The sequence below is a fragment of the Miniopterus schreibersii genome (genome assembly GCF_964146895.1).
Source record: "Miniopterus schreibersii genome assembly, chromosome: 14".
NCBI lineage: Eukaryota > Metazoa > Chordata > Mammalia > Chiroptera > Miniopteridae > Miniopterus > Miniopterus schreibersii.
In genome coordinates, this window is record NC_138114.1 from 51,924,150 (window position 1) to 51,948,933 (window position 24,784).

The window sequence follows — 24,784 nt, forward strand, 5'->3', positions numbered from 1 at the left end:
CAGTGCCAGCTCAGCAAAGCTGTCAGAAAACATGTTCATGTGAACTTCTCCACGCTGTAAAGAGGCCTCTGGCCAGTGAGGGGAGCCATTGGTCTGGTCTGTGAGCGCTGTAAACATCGTGGTGGATCAGACTCCATCACCCTTCTCCATTTGCTGAGACAGTCTGTTCATAGCTGCTACAAGGAGCCCACAGGTTAGGAAAGAGATTTAAAGTGAGTTCATTATGGTCAGGTCACTGTAAAGACATACTGTAAAGACACTACAGTTGAATATCACTGTAAAAACATACTTTTTTTTTACACAATGGTTTTAATTGAATTCGAAGATGTTTATTGCATTCTGTTTTTGGTGGGAAAACGTAACATATATTTCTTTAGCACAGCCCGTGGAACAGAGCGATGGGAGGAAGCCCTTCCTCCCCGAGTCCAGGATGGGGCCTGGCCCGGAGCTGTGTGGCTGTAACTAAGTATTTCCTGCACTAGTTGGGCAACATGTGTAACATTTATTAATTTTCTCCTTTCAGTGTAGGCAGCAATTCACCGTTTTCTTTCAGTTCCTAAAAATAAAAAAGAAAACAGTAACATGTACACATATATGTAGAAAACAACCTAACTAGAGACTGTATCTGCATCAGAGAACAGAAAGACACCAGTTCACCAAACACTCTAAGTATGAGGCCACACAAACCATCAGACGACTGTCAGGTTACAAAATTAAGGTAAAACGTTTCTCTAAAGCCAGCAGACTGTTTAGCCTTAGTGAATGCAGCAACTGGGACAGACAGTGAAGCCTCCTATTTAAACAACAGCAATGACAGATGGGGGAGGAAACCAAGTGACTGAAGGAAAGGCAGTGAGGTGTTACTGTCCACACAAACGTGCACACAACACCCGCTGCCCACGTCACTACTCCAACCCAACCTGGAAAAGCAACAGCACTACTGCGTAAATATAAATGTAAAGGCCAGAAACCAAGTAAGACATAGTAATTCAGAAGCATTTTGTGCCTATCTTTCAGAAAATTTGGAATATGGCCATCAAGTGTAAAATGTGACAAAAAAGAGTAAGATTTTCTAGTTTAAAATAATTTGATGTCACATGTCAGGTTCTTACGAAGCAACCTGAACATCAATCAGTAACCCCACTCGAGCTCATCTCTGGATTAAACCCAGGTGGGTGCGATCCTGTTACAGGCGCTCACAGTCCTCAGTGATGTCTTGGGATCTGCTACCCAGGAAACAGCACTCTGCTGCACCTAAGGATGCACAGGGCCGTACTGAGCACACGCCCCAGAAGGCCGGTGGCCTCAAGGACTTCCTGGATGTGGCATCGCAGACAGCTCGCCTGCTTCTTCAGGTCTGTGACCCCTCCTCTGGTGAAGGGGACGAGGCTTCTCTCGGGCTCCTGCACTAGAGCAGTGTGCTGGTCGGCATGAGTCCTGAGACACAACAACTGTCCTCATGGGCAATTTAAAGGGCAAATGGATCTAAATACTCTGACTCTCTCCAAACTCTGCAGGAGTAGGCTCTTCAGAGCTAAGGTTAACTCACTGAGTCCATGTTAATCAGTGGCTAAGGTCCTCAGGACAGGAGACTGAGCCACTGACTTACTAATTCATTTAGCCAATCACCCATTCGACAGAAAAGCCAGCACAGACCCCCTGGAACATAACCGATGTCTTAACTGAACTACAGATGAAGAACCCACTCTTCAAGAAACACACCAAACTGCCAATCCAAGAGCTGTTCCCAGTTATCTTCCCAAAGAACAAATTTCCAAACATCTATGTTCTCGGCAGGTAAGCATAAAGTTATATAGCAAACACCCTGCTATGTACCTAAGAAGAGGCTGCCCGAGCAGCGAGGCTGTAGAATTAAGTGAGATTTATTGATTGTATCTTCCCAGGAGTCACCGATGGCTCAGGTACAGGCTATAAACCACTCAGACAAGAGCAGGCTCGAGAGAATTTGGGGTCTGAAGACTGTTGTGTCTTACAAAAATAAAACACATGTATAAAATAACAAATACAGATCTCTTTCTGTTGCTTCCGGGCTATTCAAAAGCTACTAAGTTAGACTTTTTTTTCCACCGGGAGTAAGATTGTTTACTAGAAAAATGCCTCCCTGGTTTGCTTGAACAGTGTGATGTCAAACCTGGAAGCCAGCCGGAGACACCTGCATAGAGAAGAACCAGGAGAGCAGCCTCTGCATGGGAAGGCCACGTTTATAAAACCTGCGACCCACAGCACTGGTCACGCAGGTCAGCCTCGGCCTTTTTCACATTACAAAGTGCGAGTTTAAAACTTTAATCTCCAACAGAACTAGAAGCAGTACTACTGGAGGGGCTCCCCGGAGGAGCAGCCAGTGTCGGGAGAGGCCCCACAGCAAGGGAGAGACTAGCTCAGGTGAGCGGTGAGGACAGTCTGACACAGCAGTGGCAGTGAGATGACAGGCCATGACAGCCCTAGACATGGTAACACTGGTATAGCAGCGACTGGACGTGAGGCCAGAAGAGAAAGGCAGCAAAGACAGCCCGAGGGCTCCTGTTAAAAATGAAATTCTAATTTGCCAGCATGCCCCAGCTCTCAGCTGCTTAGGGCGCCAGATGGGCTGGGACCTCACCTTAACGATGTCCAGCCCGCCAATGAGCTCCCCTTTCACATAGAGCTGTGGGTATGTTGGCCAATTGGAGAAGGTTTTCAATCCCTGCCGAACCTGTGGAAACAAAAGGAGCCTGAGACCTGCCAATCAGGCCTGAGCGCGGACAGACAGACAAGGGACATCAACCAGGAACTTACATCTCCGTCTTCCAGAACGTCGAACGTCTCAAACTCAACACTGCAAAAAGGAGAAACGCTTTAACAGGCAGCTCAGTTTTACACAGACACTGTAGCACCTATTCGTGCTTTTAAAATACTCAAGAAAAGTAAATAAACCGTTTTGGTGGTAACAAAATTAACTGTAGAAAAACAGAAAAGATTTTACTTCTTAATCTGTCACACACTACTCAGAATAAGTCACCCCAACACACTTATGTGAGCTAGGGTCTGGCACTGGCCAGAACGCTCCATTGTAATCGAACATGAAGCACTCACAGAGCAGAACAGCAAGAACGAACAGACGGGAAATACAAGGTACAGACGTAACTGAAGAGTCAGAATTTCTCAAACAGAAGACGTACTTACCCGGTACTATTTAGTATTTCCAGAATCTGTTTGCTGAATCCACACTTAGCTTCCTAAATGTAGAGAAAAAAATTGAAGATGTGCTACCTTTCCACACGACCCATGCATGGCTGCCCCTACGGCTCTGCCGTGGGCATGGACAGACCTCCCAGGGCCCCTTCACATCACAGGGCAGTCAGACAGGTGAGGGTCCAGAAGACACCTGGCATCCTCCCTGCAACTCCAAGTACTGACCCCCCAGACACCATCCTAGACGCACAGCCCACAGACTCACATCAGTCTGTCACCATCGGGAAGGTGTGTCCAGTAGCTTCTAATCTTTGTGGTCGGAAGTCCCTCCGAGTAACCCTGATACCCTCCTGAGACGTCACTTACACAGAGGATCTCAACACTCAGCATTTCTGCCACCATCGTCACTTTCCTGCTCCACTACACCCCACTAGAGATCCACACTTCCTGAGGTTATGGAAATCTCACCTTTTTCAGGCATAGGATCCCGAACCCCATCAATCCTGAGGACAGACTTGGTACCCACAAACATCTTAATGGCGTTAATAATTATGTTCCCAAAATGCACAAAGACTGTTTGGGCTTCCATAAAAAAGTGTTTTGAGAATAAAAATAATCACGAAAAAAACTACTGGGGACTATCAGTTCCACTACTTTGTTTTAATACATGTACAGTGCACACTAGTCAGAGAATCCAGGTCCTTACCCAGTGATCATGTTGAAATTCCCATGATCACCTTCCTAGTCATACTGCTTTCATTATGAGTTACATTAACTAATTCCATACGTACACTAGCTGTTCCACTGTATTAGTTACATTAACTTCCACACGAGTTACCGTGACCTCGTTCTGAGACGCTGTGAAGCATCTGCCATCTGTTCACAGAAGGGGAAAGTGAGGCTCTGTAAGGCTGTCAAGGAAGCTACAAGAACCCCTGTTACAAACAAATGTGGCCCTGACATCAGAGGAGCCACAGGACAAAATGGACTTTAGGGGGAAGTCAATGTATCGGTGGTTCTCAACCAGTTAGGGGCAGGCCCTTTGAGAATTTGATAAACATTAAGAACTCTCTTTAGAAAAAGACAAATATGCAGTTACAGAAAAGAAAACTGCCAAAACCATTTCACTCATTTATCAAACAAGTACTGAGCACACAGGAGGCAGCCAGGGTTTACTTGTCTGTCCTGGACACTTCCAAGGATGGTCTCCAGCTGCAAACCCGAGAACCATGAGGTTCCAGGACTCAGCAAGCACAGTGACCAGACTGCACTCTGTGATAAAGTCACGGTCATGACAGCAACTCACAGAGCAGGGAGTGCCAGCAGTGCTGACCAGTCAGCTGAGAGTCTGGCCACAGAAAGAAACGCACCCCACTGAGATGCTGAGGACACAGCCAGAAAATGCAGATGACTTGGTTTGATGTCCATAAGCACCAATTAAGGCCCAGATAACTTCCTGGTACCTCCGCGGCTTCATTAGCTAAAGCTGGGAAAAAGACGGTAAGTGTCCCCTTGCTGCAGATGTTAACATCAAAAGAAATTACAAGCAAAACCATTTTTGAGTCCTTTACCTGTTTGTTTCCTTTCATAAAGAGCATCACAGAAGCTTTATTTGTCAGTACTTTGAGCCTAAAGAGAGAAAAATGACATGGAACGGCTCAGCTCAGTTATTAAAGCCCACTCTCGCTCCGCTCAGAACGTGCATGCTGAGGGGGAGCAGGAAGATAGTTCACAGCTCTTAGTGGCATTAAACAAGCAAATGCATTGACATTTTCCTGTATCTCTCTCTCTCCCTAAGCTGCTGTAAAATACAATATGGCTTTTTAAGGCAACAAATGTTCCTTCAAGTTGCAATTTAAGCCCATCAACTCAGTTCTAAGAAAATAATAATACCCAATTCAGTAAGGAACTGTTCAATCAGGGGCCCATCCAGAACCTCCAGCACTCCATCCTGCGCGTTCCCTCTCATCCTGAGGCTGTGCACAGCTCCGCACACTGAGTGCGCACATGGCTACCCAAGGGGCAGTGCTAAGTCTAGGAACACCACTAATACTAGCTGCTAAAATCAAATGCTCTCAACTTAACTTCAGGCTGGAATTTCAGGCAATCTTTCAAACATCAGGAGCTAACTTGCTATAAGAATTTTCACCATCTGCATATTAGCCTAGAGTTTAGAAACAGATCTCAGAACAACAGTTAGCGTGAGGACAATGGCTGCTGACGACCCTCTAGGCCGCATGGTGGCCCCCTCACCATGTTCTCCTCCTGTCCCTGTCTCTCTGGATCACTCATGGCTCCAAATCTCCTCAAAGAATAAAGTTGTCATAAATGGAAGCGCAAGTCGTGCACTCTCAATACAGTACTATTAGCTAATTCTCAAAAAAACAGTAAGAAATAGCATGATGCTGATCCCAATCTCTCACCTAGTAACTACCACCTGGATCCAGGGAAGCAAACAGGTCCCTCTGTCCCACTCAGAGATGTCACCAAGCCCAGGAACTCTGGCTTCTGCACTTTTCCCACCAGGAGCCCTTTAAATTATTACTCAAAATACACTGAACTTCCTATACAATTCTAGACAGTCATCCATTGGTGCCTGACCACAGGAGACACAGGTGGATCCAACAGAGAGCAAATGAAAAGCAAAGACAAGCAGGACATGACCACAGAAGTCTGAGGCCACACAGCCTCCAGGGCCACGAGGAGAGCTCAGCAGAGGACCCTGGAGTCACAAAGGGACGAGCAGCATCATTTTCTTACCAAAAAGGCAGGAAAGGATGTAAACCATTTGAGAAAGTGCACCACTTAAAGGTCGGCTTGACATATATGAAATGCTATTTATAAGGATTGTTTTATTAATCAAGGGTAGATAAATCAGGTGTTCATTTTTAAACACTTAGAAATTCTCAAAATGTTAAATGGCAACAAAGGGACAAGAGAAAGCTTTATCTTACAATCGGAAGCCCCAACAATGAATGCCTGATGCTGTTACACATCAAAAAAATTCCTTTTTAAACCTCTACATTAATTCATATTTATTGCAATAAAAATTCCTTTAAGTCTCCCTATAGGCCAAAGTCCAAAATTTCTATAAGATAAAATGTCTAAAAGCTGATTGAGATGCTTCATAAAACGAGTCGGATGGATTTTACAGCCCGAAATCTCCCTGGATGTGAAGTTCTCGTGGTCTGGAAAAGCAACGAGAATCTCGTGTGTGTGCAGGCACCACATACACAGCACTGGCTGTCCCACTCCCACTCCAGGGCTCCAGTGGGACAGTGACAGCAGTAGCACCAAGGCCGCATGTAGGAAAACAAAGAACCAGGCTTATGCCATGAGCAGGACCGGTGACCAAAACCTAGACATCAAGACAGCTGAATCCTGGCTCCGAAATGCACAGAGACAACTAAAACTTGGTCGTCCCATTGTGGCAATGACATTTCTATAAAACAAAGAATATCCTGCACTTAATCATTAAACTGACACAAAACTTCCCCCAGCCTAAATCAGACCTTGCCGAGTTAGTGTGACTTGTCTGACTGCACACACAGAATGCTGACCTTGGCATACAACACAATCTCTGATTTCTGTATGAAAGGCAATGCAAAACTGAGAATTTAAAAATATTTTTAAAATAATGACAGACTACTTAAAACTCTTAAAACACTTACCTTTCCTCTAATTTGGGGGCTTTGGGGCAAATTGTATCTAGTTCTTCAGATGCTTCCAGCTCCTGAAATAAACACATGTGCCCATTGAAGAAAGCGTTTATAGGTAAATCCTGGTCACACCCTAACAAACTCCAGTCACAATCATCTCATCAGAAATGCTATGTATATGTTCCAGACTCAGGCTGGCAAATGTAGAGGTTCTTGAGAAATTTATACTTTAAACTTATTACAGCACTTATGAAACTACACTCTACTGAAGACTCTATACCCGGTACAGACTTCCAAATTCTAACCTTCACAATGTCAAGTCCTCCAATGAGCTCGCCAGAAACATAGAGCTGGGGATAGGTGGGCCAGTTGGAATAGGTTTTGAGGCCCTGACGAACTTCTTCATCTGAGAAGATATCGAAACTGCTAAACTGAATCTTGTGTTTGTTGAGAATTTCCACCATCTGCTTGCTAAAACCTGCATACGGAAAAAGAAAATAGAAAACTTAGTTTCTCTCTCGTTCATATACATACACACAATTTTGAATTCAGAATACATATATCTACGAAACATAGATGCCTGCCTCTATTCTGCCAGTGATTTAATAAGCATATCTGAATAGTGTGTAAAGAGAAAACAAATTCCAAGAACACCTTATCTAACGCTAAACCACATACCACATGTTCAGGTATGATTTAACTTTTTCATACACTTGTGAAATTTTTTAAAAAATGTGTGTGTTTATCAAAGTTCCTTTTTGATATCAGGCACATTTTTTGTTGTAAAAGAAACAGTACTGGTCAAAAAGCAAAGCCTCAAGCCCTGCACCTGGCTCCATCCACCCAGGGGAGTCACAGGTAAGCCCTGGGCAGCCACCTCCCCGACCTGTCCCGCCCCATCAATCAGGTGGCTGACCTGGACACTCTGGACAGACCCTCCCAACTCTGTTCTGTGCATCTATGAGAATCAATACTGGGGGAAGAGAAAGCTCTACAGTAGTTATTTTTAACCACTACTTGACCACACTGGAAACCCAATTCGGTTTGGTTTCTATTCCCTGTTACTATATCCCGTGTAACCACCCTAGCAGTTCTCAACCTTTACTACTCTAAATAGAAGAAATTAAAAATCAGGTGAATATGTTCTGTTTTGTTTAATATGGGTACTTCCGTACACTGATTTCAAAGCTGCCCCCTCTGCTCTTATATATGAGCTGTCAATAAGCTGAGGGTGTTCTTTCTCATCTGGTGTCATAACTTGACAGTTTCTTTTTTCAAACTATTTACATTCCCCAAAGTACGTTATGTGATTTTTCCCTGCACCCTAGTGACCATCTCATGCTCCATGATTTTATTATACTTTGGTGACACATTTTTGTTCCGTACTTTTTTGACATCATTTTCTTAGGATGACATTAGTGCTGAGAGTAAGAGGGTGAATATCGGTCTTTTATAATCTATTAGTCTTGTCTGAAAGGGGCTATTTTTCTTTCCGTAAGCTAAGCCTTCCCAACTGTTTTCAGTACTCGGGACTCCTTCACACCCCACCATTCTTCTTTTCAGACAGTCCTAAGTCTCTGGAAAATTTAAAACAGATTTAACAGCATCAGCAATCATTTGTAAATAAAATAAAATCATAAAATTGAGTATGAGGTTATTTCAAGAACAGGCTCTACTTGATGCCAGAGGACAGCACCTTTCCTACTAAAACGTGGCTCTATGGTAAGCTCCAAGCACCTCCCAGCCCATAGCTGGCTGAGAGGAAACACGGTACAGGGCGGGTAAACAGGTTTACAGCTGCGAGGACACAAACACACAGCTTATTCTTGTATTATTATTTATTAATCATTGTATTATTTTCCATATGAGCAACTATAAACCTACTTTTGTCTCCCCTGCCGTATTTATTTGTGTAGAAGCTGCTTTTCCTACAACTGAAGTGTTAAGTTCATGTACAGCCTGAAGTAAACACTGATTCTGAAATTTTTTATTCATCCGGGAGTTCATTAGTAAACAGCTAACGGCCGATTGCTGACAGTTATTCTGCTGCCAATATATTAACTCATTTCTACTGTAACTGGCTGAGAGAAAGCTTTGTTTTAGCTTTAGGCAATTACATGCAGACTAGAAAGATTGATTGGTAGTGTTTCGTTTTTAAGGGTTAAAGTGGCAGACTGGAAATGTTATGCTTAAGGATAAAATAGTAAGAAGACTTTATTCTAATAACAAAATATTTACACACCCTTTTTTAAAGAAAAGTGCATGCATGCAATAAAAATATTTAAAAGTAGAAAACCATGTTTAACTGCCACAGAACCACTCTTTCTACCCGTAGCCATTTCCACCGCGAACGAAGCCATGAACAATGAACCTAACTGCCACGTTTCATCACTAACAATGAAACCCTAAGAACACTCTGAACCTGCAATGTTTTTGTGTCTGACTTAAAAAGTAAAACCCAATTACATGACTCTCACTGCAGGAGAAATTTCTGTACTGTGGTCAAATACCTTTCACTCTGCTGAAAGCTTTGTTAACTGAAATAGATAAAAGAATTCCCAAATAACTTAATTAACCTGCATGTCTGAGGATTTAACATTCTGCTTAAAAAGATGTACATCTCGGTGCTTTTTAAAGATCTCCCTAAAACATGCGGGCCCTTTCTGTCTGTCCCCCTGAGGAGCACAAAATGAGGATGATCTAATCCTGTCGACTGAGACCCTGTCAACATGTCAGGCTCACAACACTCTACAATCCTGTAGGCAGAGCCCAAGGAAAGGTGAAGTCGACAGAGGCATAAACCAGGCAGGGGCTAGGCTGAGTCCAAGGAGACTCCAGGGTGGACCCGGGAACAGCTTTCAAGGTTTCCTCAATACAAAATTTAAATGTTATTCATGTTTCCTGATTAACTGAAAGTGAGGTGGGGACCAGCTAATCAAAAAGCAAGAGTAGCTCTACTCCACCAAAGGAGTCAAAAGGAGCCATGGGCACTACTGACGGGAGAGCTTTCCAAGTGAATTCTGTGCAAAACACAGAGGTACCAGCCACCCGAGTCCACGCAGTCAGTGGCCATTGCGCTTACAAAGGAGGCTCTGCCCACGCTTCATCTCTAACCTACCAACGGAAGAGCAAAACAATTTCCCACTAACCAGGCTCAGGAAGGAAGGTGGAAGTCATGCACAATCCTATAAGAAAACAGTTTAAAGATAAGAGTGTGTGTCTCAGTGCACACAGAAAAAGGCAAACAACAGGAGCAGAGTCAATGAAGGAAGTAACAGGGCACAAATAAAAGCACCTTCCAATGAATCCTTAGGCAGATATTTTATTAGAGACTGCCAGCACTGTAAAATGATCTACTTATTATATGGGACAGAAAGACATGTTGTAACAGAAACCAAAGTATGGGGAAACAGAAAGCCTATTAAAAATGTAGTTATAGGTACTTGAAATATCGGGGAAACACTCTGTCAAGTATTTGATTGTCCAACCACTATGCTGTATACCTGAAAGGAATACAAAATAATAATATTGAATGTCAACTGTAATTTAAAAATAATTTTTTTTAAATGTAGTTATAAAAATTATAAAGAATAAAATTAGTACTTGTACGGAATGAAACTGTAAAATCTTTGATATCTAAAAATCTTTTAATTCCCTAATTAGGTCTTTTATTACCTAAATGTCTATAATATCGTGCTTTCCAGATCGCTCTGAAATATTTTACAGCTTCTCTTATTCTAACTTATTTGTACAGTCTTCTAAATGCCACTCAGACAGTTAATATAAAAATGGCCATAAATACATCATAAATTCAGTCTAATTAAGTAAAAGGAAAGCAGGAAAATGATTATTTCTAAGTGAACTGAAAAGGATTTCTGAGACTGGCTCCAACCTTCACCTTTGCCAAGGAAGAAATGAAGGCACAGGAGGGTAACTGACTTGCACCTCGAGCTATCAAGGCAGGTGGCAAGGGGCAGAATCTGTCCTCACCTCTGGTACCTTGGTTACCTGCCCCAAGCTTCAGTTAGCCCACTTGCCAATTTCATTAGGTTATCATTCAGCAGAGATGGAGAGAATGCTACTGTTTGATCCAAGAGAAGAGAATATTCTATTGGTTTTCCTGTAGGTTCACCTGTCTAACCTTCACACAGGTTCACACACATTTTGCAGCCAGATCTGCAGCACTCCAGACTCACAGAGGGACTGGACTGATATTCTAAGTCCTGTTATTGTCAGCACATAAAGTACAAGAAATGACTTTCATGCCTGATGGCAGAAAGTAAAGCAGTGCAACCTCCATTGAAAACAAAGCACCACCCAGAGACTGCCCGTGGCTCTCTGTACTAGCTCTGAGACAGACCATGTTAGCTTCAGTACATAAGTAGCTGGCCACCTGACATGTGAATATCGGCAAAGAAATTCTGCAAGTAGAACTGAGAGATAAAGAAATGATTTTCTTTAGAATTCATATTGAAACTTCACTTTTAAACTAGACTTTTCGTGATTTAATATGTAATTTACTAACCGTATAGGGAAGAATTTACAATTAAATTTATTTGGAAGCCTGGCTATTTCCATAAAGTCACCCTGGACAGGCAGTAATCCCATCAATAGCACCTTTCTTCACAAAGCCCCTCCTGTGCAGTTGAAACAACTGCTCTTAGAGTCTCAGCACCATCCAAAGGCATTAAATGCCTGATTATGCAGAATACTGCTGTACTCGGCATAGTACAAAGGAAACAACATAAGCCCAATACCGGGGGGGGGGGGTGTCAAATAATTGTAAAACTTACTTAAGGACAAAATCACAAGCATCTATGTGGTTCAGAAAACAAGAGTGACTATAAGACACAGAATTAGGACTCTTTAAATTAGCATAAGCTACAAACTTGAAATGACAGCAATGGGTGAGTAACACAGTTACTAGATTCTGAGAGGCAACAGGACAGGCGGCAGTACCCGGGCAGACACAGGACACTAGCCAAATCCAGTAACCCTGCAACTGCTGGACCTGGACGTGGTAAAAGGAGGCTGCCACAAAGGAGAGGATAACTGTTAACAATAAAGTTAAGAGAACAGGCAAAAAGCCCATTCATGGAGCCAGCAATATGCAGTTGGAACCTAATCCCAACTCTGCCCAGGAGACAGACCATGGCAAGCTGAGCTGCCTTCACATCTTTGGGTTACTTACACATACAACAAAGGTCTTGAATTAGACTACTTCTAAGATGCCTTTTGGTTCCAACATTCTGCATCTGTAGTGCAAACTAATTCACATCACCCAATTAATTATCTAACACCCCTGGGAATTAGAACCTTTCTGATTTTCTGGAGGTATCTGAACCCAAGCATACGATGCATGGCACAGCATGAAAACAGCGTGAGCACCTCATCTGACCCATCCTGATGAAGGCCCCTTTGTTACAGGATCTTAACAGCAGCATCTTACCACAGCGCGGCTCCTGCGGAGTCCCTTTCATAAACAGCATGCAGGGGGCAGCGTGAATTAATTTCTTCAGGCGAATGTTGAGGTCTTCTTTGGGGTGCTCACTACCACTGGGTGGGAGGGAGCCCACAGATGCGTGTCGCTGAACTTTTTTGGTCAACTCTGGGGCATGTGCACCATCTAACTGGTCAATTTTCTGAGAATTCTAAAGTTAAAAAACTCATTTAGAATACGTGTGGCATTCTTTCATCACCTCTGTATTTTAGGCTCCAAAATTATAACAAGTATGAATCCATAGTTCTAGCCAATTTTTAAGGGGTCAACACTATTATTGGAAAAGTTTTTAAAAACCTGACTCCAACTGCCTGCAATGCATCTCAATCTTAGAAATAACTAATTGTTCTTTTTTTTTCTTTTTTCTTTTTGGGAACGTACTAGGAAAACATCTGTAAATTTTCAAGTGTCAAATCCCTTCAAGTGGTTGATGTTTTTCAGAATGTGGTATAAACAAGTTTATGACACATTTACATTTAATGAGACTCACTATGCTGGCTGTAAACATCGCCTCTACATCTCAAACTCAAACCATATCAGAGACTCGCCTAAAACAGAAAGAACTTCCCCACCCTGGCTGGGATGGGTCCTTTATTAAGTATAAAGGAGGTACTGGGGACTGTGGCAACACCCAGGGACGCCCGAAGCACAGATCTGCACGGCTTCCTGAGGGAGTCATTAATCAAACCAGGACCAGCCCAAGGTTTTACTCTGTCCACACACCCTTAGCAACCAACTTCAAACCCAGCGTGGAAACACTGTGGGTCTACAGCATGTTTCTGAATTGTTCTCAAGAAGCTCCAGTGCTGGCTGCTGGACCTCCAATCCACTCACTTTCCCCGGGCCCCGGGCAAGCAAACACCAAGACCACAAAAAGGGGCAAAACCAGGAACAACCCAATGGGAATGTCCAGGGGTCAGGGGAGAGGACAAAGGACCCAAAACAGAAACCCCGCGGCCCAGGCAGAGGGAGACTCTTGTGCCAGCTTTCTTCTTACCTTGAAAAACAGAAAGGTGGGAACAGAGCTAATTTCATATTTTTCAGATACTTCAGGAACGGCTTCAGCTTCCAACTTTAAAATAAGAGAATTTAAGCTTGATTATAAAAAGTTCCTTTTAGACAACTTCGATATGTAAACCAGTTTCACATGCATTATCCCTTCAAGTAGTTGATGTTTTTTAAAGAGTGTGGTACAAAAGTTTATGACACATTTACATTTAAATGAGACTCACTGGGCTGGCATGTCATCCACTGAGTCTGCAATGTCAAAACAGGTTCAGAGGTTTTTATTTTGTTGCACATTTCAAAAGATGCCTGGAGGCTGTGAATAAAATTTTTGGTGCACTAGTGACCTAGTAAATTTTCAATCATATGCAGCTACTACTATATTGAAATCCATAAATCACTGACCCCAGTTATGTCATGATTACAGTGCTTATTTTCTGCCCACAGCAATTCTTGCTGTTTGCTCTATTGACTAATTTCAGGAGGCAGTACATCATGACTGACAGTTGCAGCCTTCTGCAAATTATGAAGCAAAAAGGAGTATTTCTTCAATAAACTATTGATGTCTGATAAATTTTACTTTTAACTCCTGCAAGGCTGCTGAGCACAAAGCAGATACTTTGCAGGTTCCTTGCTTCGGGTCTCTAAACCCATTTGAGTGCCTGTAAAATGAGATGACTGCATGCTTGTTAATTCCCCTCAACAAGACACCATGTGAGAGCTGACACCCGGGTTTGAAACACATTTAGTAACACAATTTCCCAGTAATTAGAACACAATTACTATAAAGCTATTTATGTAAGACTTTATAAACAGTGCACTTTGAAAAAAACTGACATATATTGTATCTTTCCCTCATAGGACTGTCAATGTAATATAAAACTTTTTAAAACCAATAAAAATCTGTATTTACATTATACCTGTAGGAAATAAAATTTATTGATAAATTATATTGTTAAAAGTTTTAAAAATATATCTACTGTATTTTTCCAAGACTGAAAGATTTCCACTGGGTTTGAAACACTATTTTTAGCTAGAGCTTTAACCAACCCAGCAAATCTACGCAAGTGAATCTTGACGCTAGTGGGAGGCACAGCCATTTGTCTTGGGTGATTCTCCCCCTCAATTATTCTTGGGTGCTGCTTTACTACCTTCATTCTTTCTTCTCTAGAACACCCTTTTGAAACAATATTTTTAATTATTTTCATTTTTAAATGTATTTATGTGCAAAACTAGACACACTTTAAATCAACATCAGCTGTCCAATAAAAATGAAAAAGAACAGACAAGACCACGCACGGGAGGCAGCTCTTCAGAACAGACTCTTGTGAAGTGTAGACACGTCCGTGCTGGCTTCTTTCCCACAATTCCACAGTCAAACCAAAGAGCAGCAGAAAAAGTGACGACAAAGGCAGTTCATTATCTCCTGTCTTTCAACTGAGATCGAGGAGTGCCCACCACGCACTGCGGACTGGGCACTGGGCTCAATAAATACCCACCTTTGGTCTGACTGAACTCTAACAGCAAAGTACAAATCCAAAGGAGGGCTACACTAATAGAAACAAGATAATATGGTCTTAACCCAGAACAAAGCAGGTAGCATCCTCACGCAAAAAAAATTACTGTATGCTTTGAAAAGCTGGTCTCTTCTCACATTACTCCTGGTTCCAGTAAGGTCCCTTACTGACCACTCTTCTGGGAAGTAAATGAGCCACCTGACATTCCTGCTGAAGGCGGACCGACCACTACATGTGCCTCCCCTCTATGAGCTCCCCGAGACCAATCGCAATCAGACAAAGGCAATGGAGACAGACAAATCCTCCTGAGCAAAGGCCAGGAGTACCAATAAAGGCACAGCCACTCTCCAGAATATCAAGGGTATGTGAAGTCCAAAAACCTTTGCAGCACTAAAACTCTGGAAATATTTTTGTTGACTGTAAAACATGAGTTATAACAATGAAACGATTATCTGCATTCAGAAGACACTGAGGATATCTCTGATGGACAACAGATAGGCCTTTCATGGAAGGCCTACTCTGAGTCACAAACCATGACAGGCCCTTTACATAAGCATGCCCAGCCTACTTACAACCTGGACAGGTATGCAGCATATCATGTCAACTTCACAGGTGGCTAGGTACAGGGTAACTTGTCCAAAGACACACAGGCCAGCAGCCAAGCTGAGAAGCAAATCCAGTGTGCCTGACTACAAAGCCTGTGCTTGTTTCAATACGGTTAACTTTTCTACTACAACAATCAGAAAGGAAGATTAAATTTCAAAGCCAGGATTTTACTCATGACTTCAGGACCAACCAAATATGCACATTTCCAAAATGGACTACCACAAAGAACGCCTTTGGTGGGACCACTTGCTTCCTGTACAGTGAATCTTAAACCTGGACCCTTCCCGAGCAGCGTGCCGTGGGTCTGTGGAGAAGGGGTGAGCAGAGGCGGGGGTGTGACTACAAGATAAATCCAGAGGTGGGGCATCCTCTCTCTATAGTCTACTTCAATTTTACCAGGGGTCACCAGAGGCCACCATGATACTAATGGCTTATAGCTATGATTTAACCCAGCCAGACAGGGTTCTGGTGCATTTGTATATTGACTCATTTAATCCTCACAACTATAGGTGCTGTCATTACACCTTTCTTATAGAAGAAAGTGGACCTGGAAGACGTTGGGTGACTTGGTCAAGATTACAACACTGTTGAGTTGTGGAGGGAGACAGTCTGGCTCCAGAGCCATGTTGCCATTTTACCAAGCCCAACAGTCACTCATTTTTGCTCATTTTACTGACCTTTCTGTGTCATTCGGTAAGTATGACCACACTGACCTTTCTCTGCTTTCTCTTCCCTCTCTAACTCGTAGACTCATCTCTGGCTTCTTCCTCCACCTCTGGCCAACCACTGAGGCTACACCTCCCAGGACTTGGTTCTGAGTCTGCTAATCCACTCACTCCCCTACAATGGGTTTCGTCTAACCCCACAGCTCAAAGTAGCCCCAATATGGCGATGACACCCACGCTGCATCCAGGCCAGACCTCTCCCGTCACCTCCACGTAAGCACTCGACATCAGCACATGGATCTCTCTCTGTCATCTCCCACTAAACCTGAGTTCCTATCATTTAATCCATCCAGTTGCTCAAATCAAAAAGGAGACAACCTTGACTAATCTTATTTCCCTCATCCCTGACATCCAATCCATCAAAATATAAGGTCATCTGGATTCCCCCACCAAAATATAAGCAGATTCAGCCCTTGACATCAGTTCAATGCTCTCTCCTTGCCAGTGTCCAGGGCATCTCTCACCTGGCCTAGTGAAATAGCCTCCTAACTGGTGTACCTGCTTCTAGTCTGCACCCTTACCCCCTTCAAGCCATTCTCCACAGGAGCCAGAGTAATCGACTTAGGAATCGGACTGTGTCATTTCCACTGCACTCAGAATACAACCCAAACTCTACCACTACCCACAGGGCCACCTGGCCCTTGCCCACCTCTCCAACCACAAGTCATACCCTCTCCTCCTCTGCTCCCCGCCAGCCCCATTGGCCTTGCCGGCCCCTCCAACAGTCTGCACCTGCTAACCCTATGCCTCAAAGCTCTCCCCCAGCTCTTCCAATGACTGTCTCTCTTATTAGGAAATACCACTAGATCTCGCAAATATTTCACTTCTCAGATGCTCACTGTGGAATAGCACCAGCAGTCTTTTAAATGATCCACCTCACAAACTCCATGCCAACTGCCTCTGCCCTCCTTGACGTCCAGTGAAAGAAAAACTGTGCCACAGAGCAAATAGCCAGAAAGTAACCACACCTGGACAAGTGACCCATCTACACTGTCACCCTCCCCGAGAACGGCAGATGCAGTTGGGGTCAGGTATCTCCGACAGATAAGGGCTTCCTGACCTTGGCTTGCTGAGACACTTAAGCACTTGAACAACTTAAAGTCTCACTGCCAAGTCTGGTACCAATGTGAGAAGTAACTGTAGAGTCCCGTTAAATAAATCATTCAGATGGCAGCTAGGAACAATGTGCTACCTAAACCAGTAACATTATACACATAAAAGCAGACTTACGACAATTACCATCATCTTGATTAATCTTATGATTGAAACGTTTAATCATTCATTTCACTTGTAATCGTTATCTTTTATCACTGACCAAACATGCAGTTTTAATGTCCCCTTCTATTATTTATACTGGACATTTTAGGGTTACATTCTAAGGTTACATTACACATTTCATTGGAATTTTAAATAAGTCCTTAAATTTTAAAAAGCTAGCCATTATATTCATACATGCTTTATCTGCATAAAGAAACACTGGAAGGATTCATACAAAATTAATACAAGCAATTACTTATGGGGGGACAACAGAGCTGACAGGAGGAAGCACGGTGAGGCTTCTCAGCACAGCTTTTCAGTTCTGATTTTTGAGCCATCTAACTGCAATACCTATTCAGAGCACACGTATCTATAGAGAAACTGTCTGAAAATTATACACCTACTGCACAAATGAATTAGTGCAATCTCTGTGTTTTCAGTTTACATAGGAAGTGGCACACAAGGCCAGCTGATGTCACTTTTAACTCTATCTACAGGTATATTTACCAATGTGTATTATGAATGCAAATTCTGGTTTTAAAAAATAAGGCTTGGGTTTTTTGTTTGTTTGTTTGTTTGAAATCCTAAGGATACAGGCTTTTGAATAGAGGGTGTGCCCCTTTTGCAATAATTCATAGACTTTCAACTCATATTCTGGCCTCTTGCCTAAACCAGTACCAGCCCCAAATGATAGTGTTAAATGTACTAAACCAAGTAGGCCACAATGATCACCTTCCCAGTGCTTACCCGCTCAAGAGACACTGCAGATATGCAGCATGCAGAGCTCGGTACACACACACAAAGCAAGAGAGACTGTCCAGCTTCCTTTGTCCTCTGCTTCCTGAGCAAGTTAGAAAAACCTTCGGGTTCTCCTGCAAGTCTGCCCAATCCAGAGAGCAACTCTTCCTGTCCCCCCATTCCTAGCACCTGCACCCCCTTTCTTCAGTCACTTTCCACATTACACCTAGCTTTTCAATGAAATGTGTCTGTTAATATTTTTCCTCTATTAAAACCACAATTATCCACAGTAAGTGATCTAGTCTGCTTTTGCTCATAGGCACCCCCCCACCCCCATAGCCTATTCTGCTCTATACTGGTCCTGATCGTCCCACACACCTGTTAGGGATAGTGTGGTTTTACACTAGCTGGTACTTGAGAAATGCAAAACTATTTTAAGATTTTTAAGAAAAGTCTAGTACAAAAATAAAAGATCCCAACCTCAACTATAAACATGTGGAATTCCTCTCTCACATTAGTTCATATAAACTCCTAAAAGACATGACACTGAACATGAAATACCTTCACAAACGAAACCTGGGGGTGTTCTTTGGCTAATTCTGCCATCACATCGTTCATCTGAACACACTGCGGAGCCCATGGTGCCCAAAAATGGACCACAACGAGGGACCTGTAAATAAATAAAATGCAGTTTTAAAAAATCATGGTATCTTTGGAAATAAGCAAATACTGATATAGATTAATTTCTAGCACCAAAAGATTTTATGAGAACTGCCCAAATTCTTTTCATTCTGCTAGAATTTTGTGTATTAAACACAGACTGAGATACAAGGATCTTTTAGGTGAATTTTCAAGTTAATGATATTTCTTGAGTCACTACTTAGCTCACATGAGGTGGTTCTGGATAGTCATCCATCTCAACTAACAGTCATGTAAATCACCTCTATTTTCAGACCCTTAGAAAGGTGGAGACCAGATTTCTGTAGCTAAAGTACAATGTTCGTAAAAAACGACAGTAGAAGCATGACTCCTGTTAATGTTAGTATTTACCTTATTAACACAGTACTACGATGAAGGAGCATAATCGCAACCATAGGAACAGGAATAAAATGTTGAAAATGAAAGCATCCAAGTAGAAAACATGGAAAAAACTGAACTGCTTTTTACAAAGACATACTTTTTATATTATGCTACAAAAGATTTTCTAAAAATTGATAGTATAAACAGACTAATACTGGATTAATAAACTGTTGATGAAATTCTTAGGAATTTCTGTATATATCTATCAACTATTCTCATATAAAATTATCTTGCCAAAGATATCTTTAAGTCTATCCTCATATCCAAATGAAAAACCCTAGTTTTATAAAATTCTAAGTTCAAATATAATCCCCCTAACAAACAAAAAAAAAGATCTGAGAAATCAGAAAGGAAACGTGTTTTAAATATGTTACATGCAGAGAGGAACCAAGGATAACTAACCTGTGGGCAAAGAAAATAATACAGTAAAATAGAATGGATGAAGTGCCTACTACCCAGTGTCAGGAGAATGGAAGCAAATGGAGGCACTGGGGTTTCAGAGGCAGGAGGGGTAGGATTTGGTGACACTGGTGGCACAGTCTAGAGCTGACTCTTGAGTTTCTGGCTCAGCGACAGATCCTAGTACAGAAGCTGCCAACCTGAGTGGAAAGGGAGTCTAATGGGCTGTTCCTGATGGTCTGGAACTCAGGAAAGAAGTCTGCACTTGTTCTGCAGCTTCGGGAATCAAGAAATAGTCTGGCACCATGCACACCCATGCAGCGGGACAGAGGCCTGGTCAGAGCCTCTGGGATCCTCAACAGAAAGCAGGACAGGTGGAGGAAAAGGAGCTCAGGTAGTAGACCAAAGGTACAGCATGATTACAGGGCCTCCCAGACGACAAGGAAGGGGTGACAACCATCTGATGCAGCAGGAAGGACAACTAGCAATGGGGAGGAACTCCAGTGGTGGCAGGGCAGGTCACACTGCAGCGTGTAGATTGAAGATGAGGAAGTGCAGACTGCTAGAACTCTGCTCTTTAAGAGATCTGGCTGTAAACAGAATGAGGCAAAGGCAAAGACAGGATCAAGGAATGGGTTTTAATACAAGAAAACCTGGACAGTTTACTTTGTGAGGGGACACAGGGAGAGGCTGAGGAAGACAGGGGTTGAGTGTGCGAGGTCTCAGAGGCCACAGAAGGGGAGATCTAGAGGAATTCACCTTGAGAAAGACTGTCTCCTCTGGATCAGAAGTAATGGCATCAATAATGGGTGAAGCTACAAATAAATGTATAGGTGTTGGGAGAGGGACAAGTAGAAGGAGGGCTTGGGAGATGCCTCTGGAAGTCCTGTTTTCCCAGGTAGCAAGGTCATTGCTGAAACCACAGATAATGACAAGGGCAGAGATAGGACTGATGCTGAAGGGAAAGCAGCCCCGGGATACACCAAGGAAAACAGGAGGAGAGCAGGAAGTTCTAAAGGGAGATCCACCTAAGGCAGGAAAGAACACACTGTGGGGCTACCAAGCAGTGCATTGTCATTTGTATCAGCAGAAGTAGGAAGCTGCACTGTGCAAGTAGGTGACCTCAAGGTCTAGGGCAGAAAGGCCTGTGTGTCCTCCAGCACAGCTTCCTCTTCCTCTGGGGCAGACAGCTAGGCTGCATTTCCATCTTCCTTGCAGCTGTTCGGGACCCTGGATCTGCGTTCTGGCTGCTGGGATGCAGGTCAGAAGTGATCTACCTGGCCCCTCAAAACCTTCCCACGTGAGCCTCTGCATGCTCCAGCCTCGTCTCACAGAGACTCTGGAGCGTATACAAGGGGACCCCAAGACCTAAGGCATGGTGAGACGGGAAGCAAGCCCCCAAATAATCCATGCAAGAACATTCACAGCAGCCTTGGACATAAAAGCCAAATCCTAGAAATAACCCAAATGTGCACAAACTGGAGAACTTGTTGTAAATTCATACGGTGGAATACTACTCAGCAATAAAAAAGAACCAGCTATGGAGACATGCAACAACAGGAATGAATCTCAAACACATACTGAGCAAAGCAAGACACAGGAGCCCGGAGTTGCATGACTCCATTTACAGCAAGTCCAAGAACAGGGAAATCAAGTCTACAGAAAGCAGGTCAGTGGTGAGGATTCTCAGGAAGGGGCTACAAACTTTCTGGGGCTCTCTACCCTTGTTTTAAATGATGGTTACTTGTGTGTATACAATTGTCAAAATTCATCACACCTAGCAATTAAGACCTGGGTATTTTATTATAAGGTTAATGCCTCAACTTTTTACCAGATTGAAAAAAGATTTTTAAGATCGTAATATTCAGTGATAAAAAGGATAGACTGATGCCCGGCTGGCAGGGCTCAGCAGCTAAGCATCGACCTAGGATCCAGGAGATCGGGGTTCGATTCCCGGTCAGGGCACGTGCCCGGGTTGTAGGCTCCATCCCCGGCAGGGGGTGTGCAGGAGGCGGTCAATCAAAGACTCTCTCATCATTGATGTTTCTATCTTTCTCTCTTCCTCTCCCTTCCTCTCTCTGAAATCAATAAAAACTTATTTTTTTAAAAAAAAAAAGATATAGTTAAATATCCTGCTGGTTAAAATTAAACTGGAACTTTCAGAAATTTCTTACACACTTTCAAGTATCTATCCTATGAACATAATTAAAGAGACGAAGGTTTATGTATATGAATACTTGCCCGTTATTTTACATAGCAAGTACCTCTAAAAATATATAGTCTAACAATACAATTTTTAACAGTCATGTAACAAAATATTATAAAGCCATTAAAATCATGTCAAAGAATTTTTAATGGCAAGGGATATGATTACATTTTTTAAAAATTAAAATAGGTTACCAAACTTTTTAAGAGTATGAACCAACATGCAAAAAAGAAAGAAAAAACACACATACAACTTAAATTCCTTTACTATTAACATGGTTTTAAAGAGTACTTTCTCCTAACTTCCACATCTGAAATAGCAATGACTAACAGTCTGGGATGTTGGGAAGATCAAACAAAAATATAAAAGCACTTGGAAAACTGAAGAATGATATTAATGTTAATTGTTACTTCATATTATTCATAATATTCTCACATTTAGATGCTTAACGTCCACTTTCCAATTAAGTACATAATACCTACTGTCATAAAGACACACACCTGAAACAGGCAGGAATGCTGCCACCGGCTTGGACTATGCAGAAAAGCATTCTCTCCACCTTCATGGACAGCCCAAGTGCAGAGTGAGCCGTTTAAGGAGACCTCAGAGAAAGGCCAGGTTCAAACCCCGACTACTGTGGTTCGAAACCATTAGTGCTCAATAAACAGCTGTTTCTCTATTATTACAGGTGTTCTGCTCCTACCCTTTCTTATCTGCAGCAACCATTTTAAAACACTATCCTGTTAAATATTTTACAAATAGGCAAAACCTTAATTACTCTGCAAATGGCAGTTACTATCCCCACTGTGATTAGATTATTTAAGAAAAAAACCTTTTTTTCAACTCATATGAAATTGTAAAATTCTAGAGAAGTGAAGATTTGGAAAGTGGGCTTTAAACGATTACACTAAGGACTGCCATTTAATATTCTTCCATGCTTCCATTTTCACAAAAAGCTGCAGGGACCTGTACCCTCCCAGGTGCCTGGCATCACGCCCTCTGTGCCCACGTAAACTATGGGAGTGGCGTAGTGTTTTCTGCGTCGCTTCGAGGATAGACCAGTGGCAAGAATTCACCCGAAAGGCATTTACATTTTAACTTTTACCGACTGTGAGGACTACAGCATTTAAAGAACGAAACACACACACACACAAAATGGGAAACAGCAAAATCGTGCTCCAGGGACAAGTTCACTTACGCAGGGCAGGTCCACACAAGCCCTGCTCCTTTTGAGAGGCCGCCTCTGGACCCCCAAACCTCGCTGCTTTAGCGTGGGCGGTGGGATGAACCCCAAACCCCCTTTCATCACTGAGTAAACGGCGGTCCCCGTCCTTTTTCTTCTTGAACAATGTTCCAGGTGACCCTAAACTGTGCCAAAGGGGCTGTTCTGCTTTAACGCTCTTAACTTCATCACCCCCGGAGCGCGGGGCCAGCTCCGAGCGAGGCGGGAACTCGCGCCCTCCCCACGTCACCCGCGCTGGTCCACGCGGCTCCTGTCTCTCGGCGAAATCCCGCTGCCCCCGCGTGAGCCGAGAGCCCTTCCTGCCCGTGCGCTCCACGCAGGCGCCGAAGCCCCGAGGGCCCACGCCGAGGGCGCGCGTGCGGGGCGGCGCGCGTGACCTCCCTGCGTCACCTCGCTTAACCCCCCCGAGGGGGGCCCCGCTCCACTCCCTCCCGCGGTGAGGAAACCGAGGCCCAGCGTGAGCCCTGCCCAGGGTCCATCCACCTGGCTGGTCGGGGGCCGAGCGGGGGGCCGCTCGCAGGCCACCGACGCCGCAGCTCCCTCCCCTGTCGCCCACCAGCCTCCCCAGGCCTGGGCCGGAGGACGCGACAGACCCCCCAAGCCAGGTGCAGTAGTCGCCGCGACGCCCGCGAGCCCTGAAGGTCCGGGTCCCTATTTGTCCCCAACGCGGCCTCTGGGCAGCCCTGTGGGTGTCCTTCCCAAGGGAGACGAGCAGGTGCCCCCGCGGCGCGGACCCCCGCAGGCCTCCCGTCACCGCGGGCGGCGGGCGGCGCGATGGGGGCTGTCTCCGCGCCCCTGCCCACCCCGCGCTCGGTAACCGCGTCGCCGCGCCCGGGGTCCGGGTCTGGGCCTGCGCTGGAGGGTGGGGACCCGGGCCTAGGAGCGCCCGGCGGGCCGGGGTCGGGCCCGGGATCTGGGGTCGGGCCCCGCTCCTCCGCCGCCGCCGCCGCCCGGAACCAGGGCCCCGGGGGCTGCGCCCGCCTCTCCGCCCGGGCCGGGCCGAGCCGTTCCGCCCGCCGCTGCCGCGACCCTCACCCCTCCCGCCCGCCGCCCCGCTCACTTGGCTCTGAGGCGCAGCAGCTCCTCAAACTCCTGGGCTGAGCCGACCGCCACCACCTCAGCCGCCCCCGCCGCCATGCTGAAGCCGCCAGACAGGAGCAATCGAGCGCCGGACGCCGATGGGGGCGGGGCCGACGGCGGCTGCGCGGGGAAGCCCCGCCCAGGGCCCGCCCTGCCCCAGGTCTGCGCAGGCGCCATCCGGGACCGGGCCGCCGGGGGCGGGGCTTCCGGCCGCGCTCCGCCCCTGAGCCTCGGGGGTCCTGGCTCTCCGGGTGCTGCAGCTGCTGCTGGGGCTCCGGGCCCTGTACCCTCCCTGCGGGTCCCCCCGCAGCTGGGAGAGGGTGTGCGAGTTATGGGAGTGTAAGTGAAGTCAACCTGTGCATACCTGTACGATGTTGTCATTTTAAAAGTAATGCGATTGTGATGCACCAGGGCAATGTGCCAGAGGAATCTTTTTCAGAAAAGGCAGTAATCACCTTTTCCATGTGACTATTTTAAAAACCCAGATTTTTCCTTTAAATGGGATTTGCTGAAAGCAGCAAGCCCCAGCTTCAGAGCACACTCCGCACGTCAAGCTAGGAAAAACTCCTGGAGATTT

At 44.5% G+C, this 24,784-nt stretch overlaps 1 protein-coding gene across 1 annotated transcript; it reads right to left on the reverse strand.

Moving 5' to 3' along the window:
- Window positions 1-307: 307 nt before the first annotated feature.
- GLRX3 (glutaredoxin 3) lies at window positions 308-24,307 on the reverse strand. Its single transcript, XM_081158859.1, has 11 exons — window positions 24,188-24,307; window positions 18,761-18,869; window positions 13,349-13,423; window positions 12,301-12,502; window positions 7,157-7,329; window positions 6,864-6,925; window positions 4,764-4,821; window positions 3,184-3,236; window positions 2,797-2,836; window positions 2,621-2,713; window positions 308-556 (listed from the first exon to the last, which is right to left on the reverse strand). Exons 1-11 carry the CDS (start codon window positions 24,262-24,264, stop codon window positions 506-508), a joined length of 993 nt encoding a protein of 330 aa, XP_081014985.1. The 5' UTR covers window positions 24,265-24,307; the 3' UTR covers window positions 308-505.
- Between the last annotated feature and the right edge of the window lie 477 nt (window positions 24,308-24,784).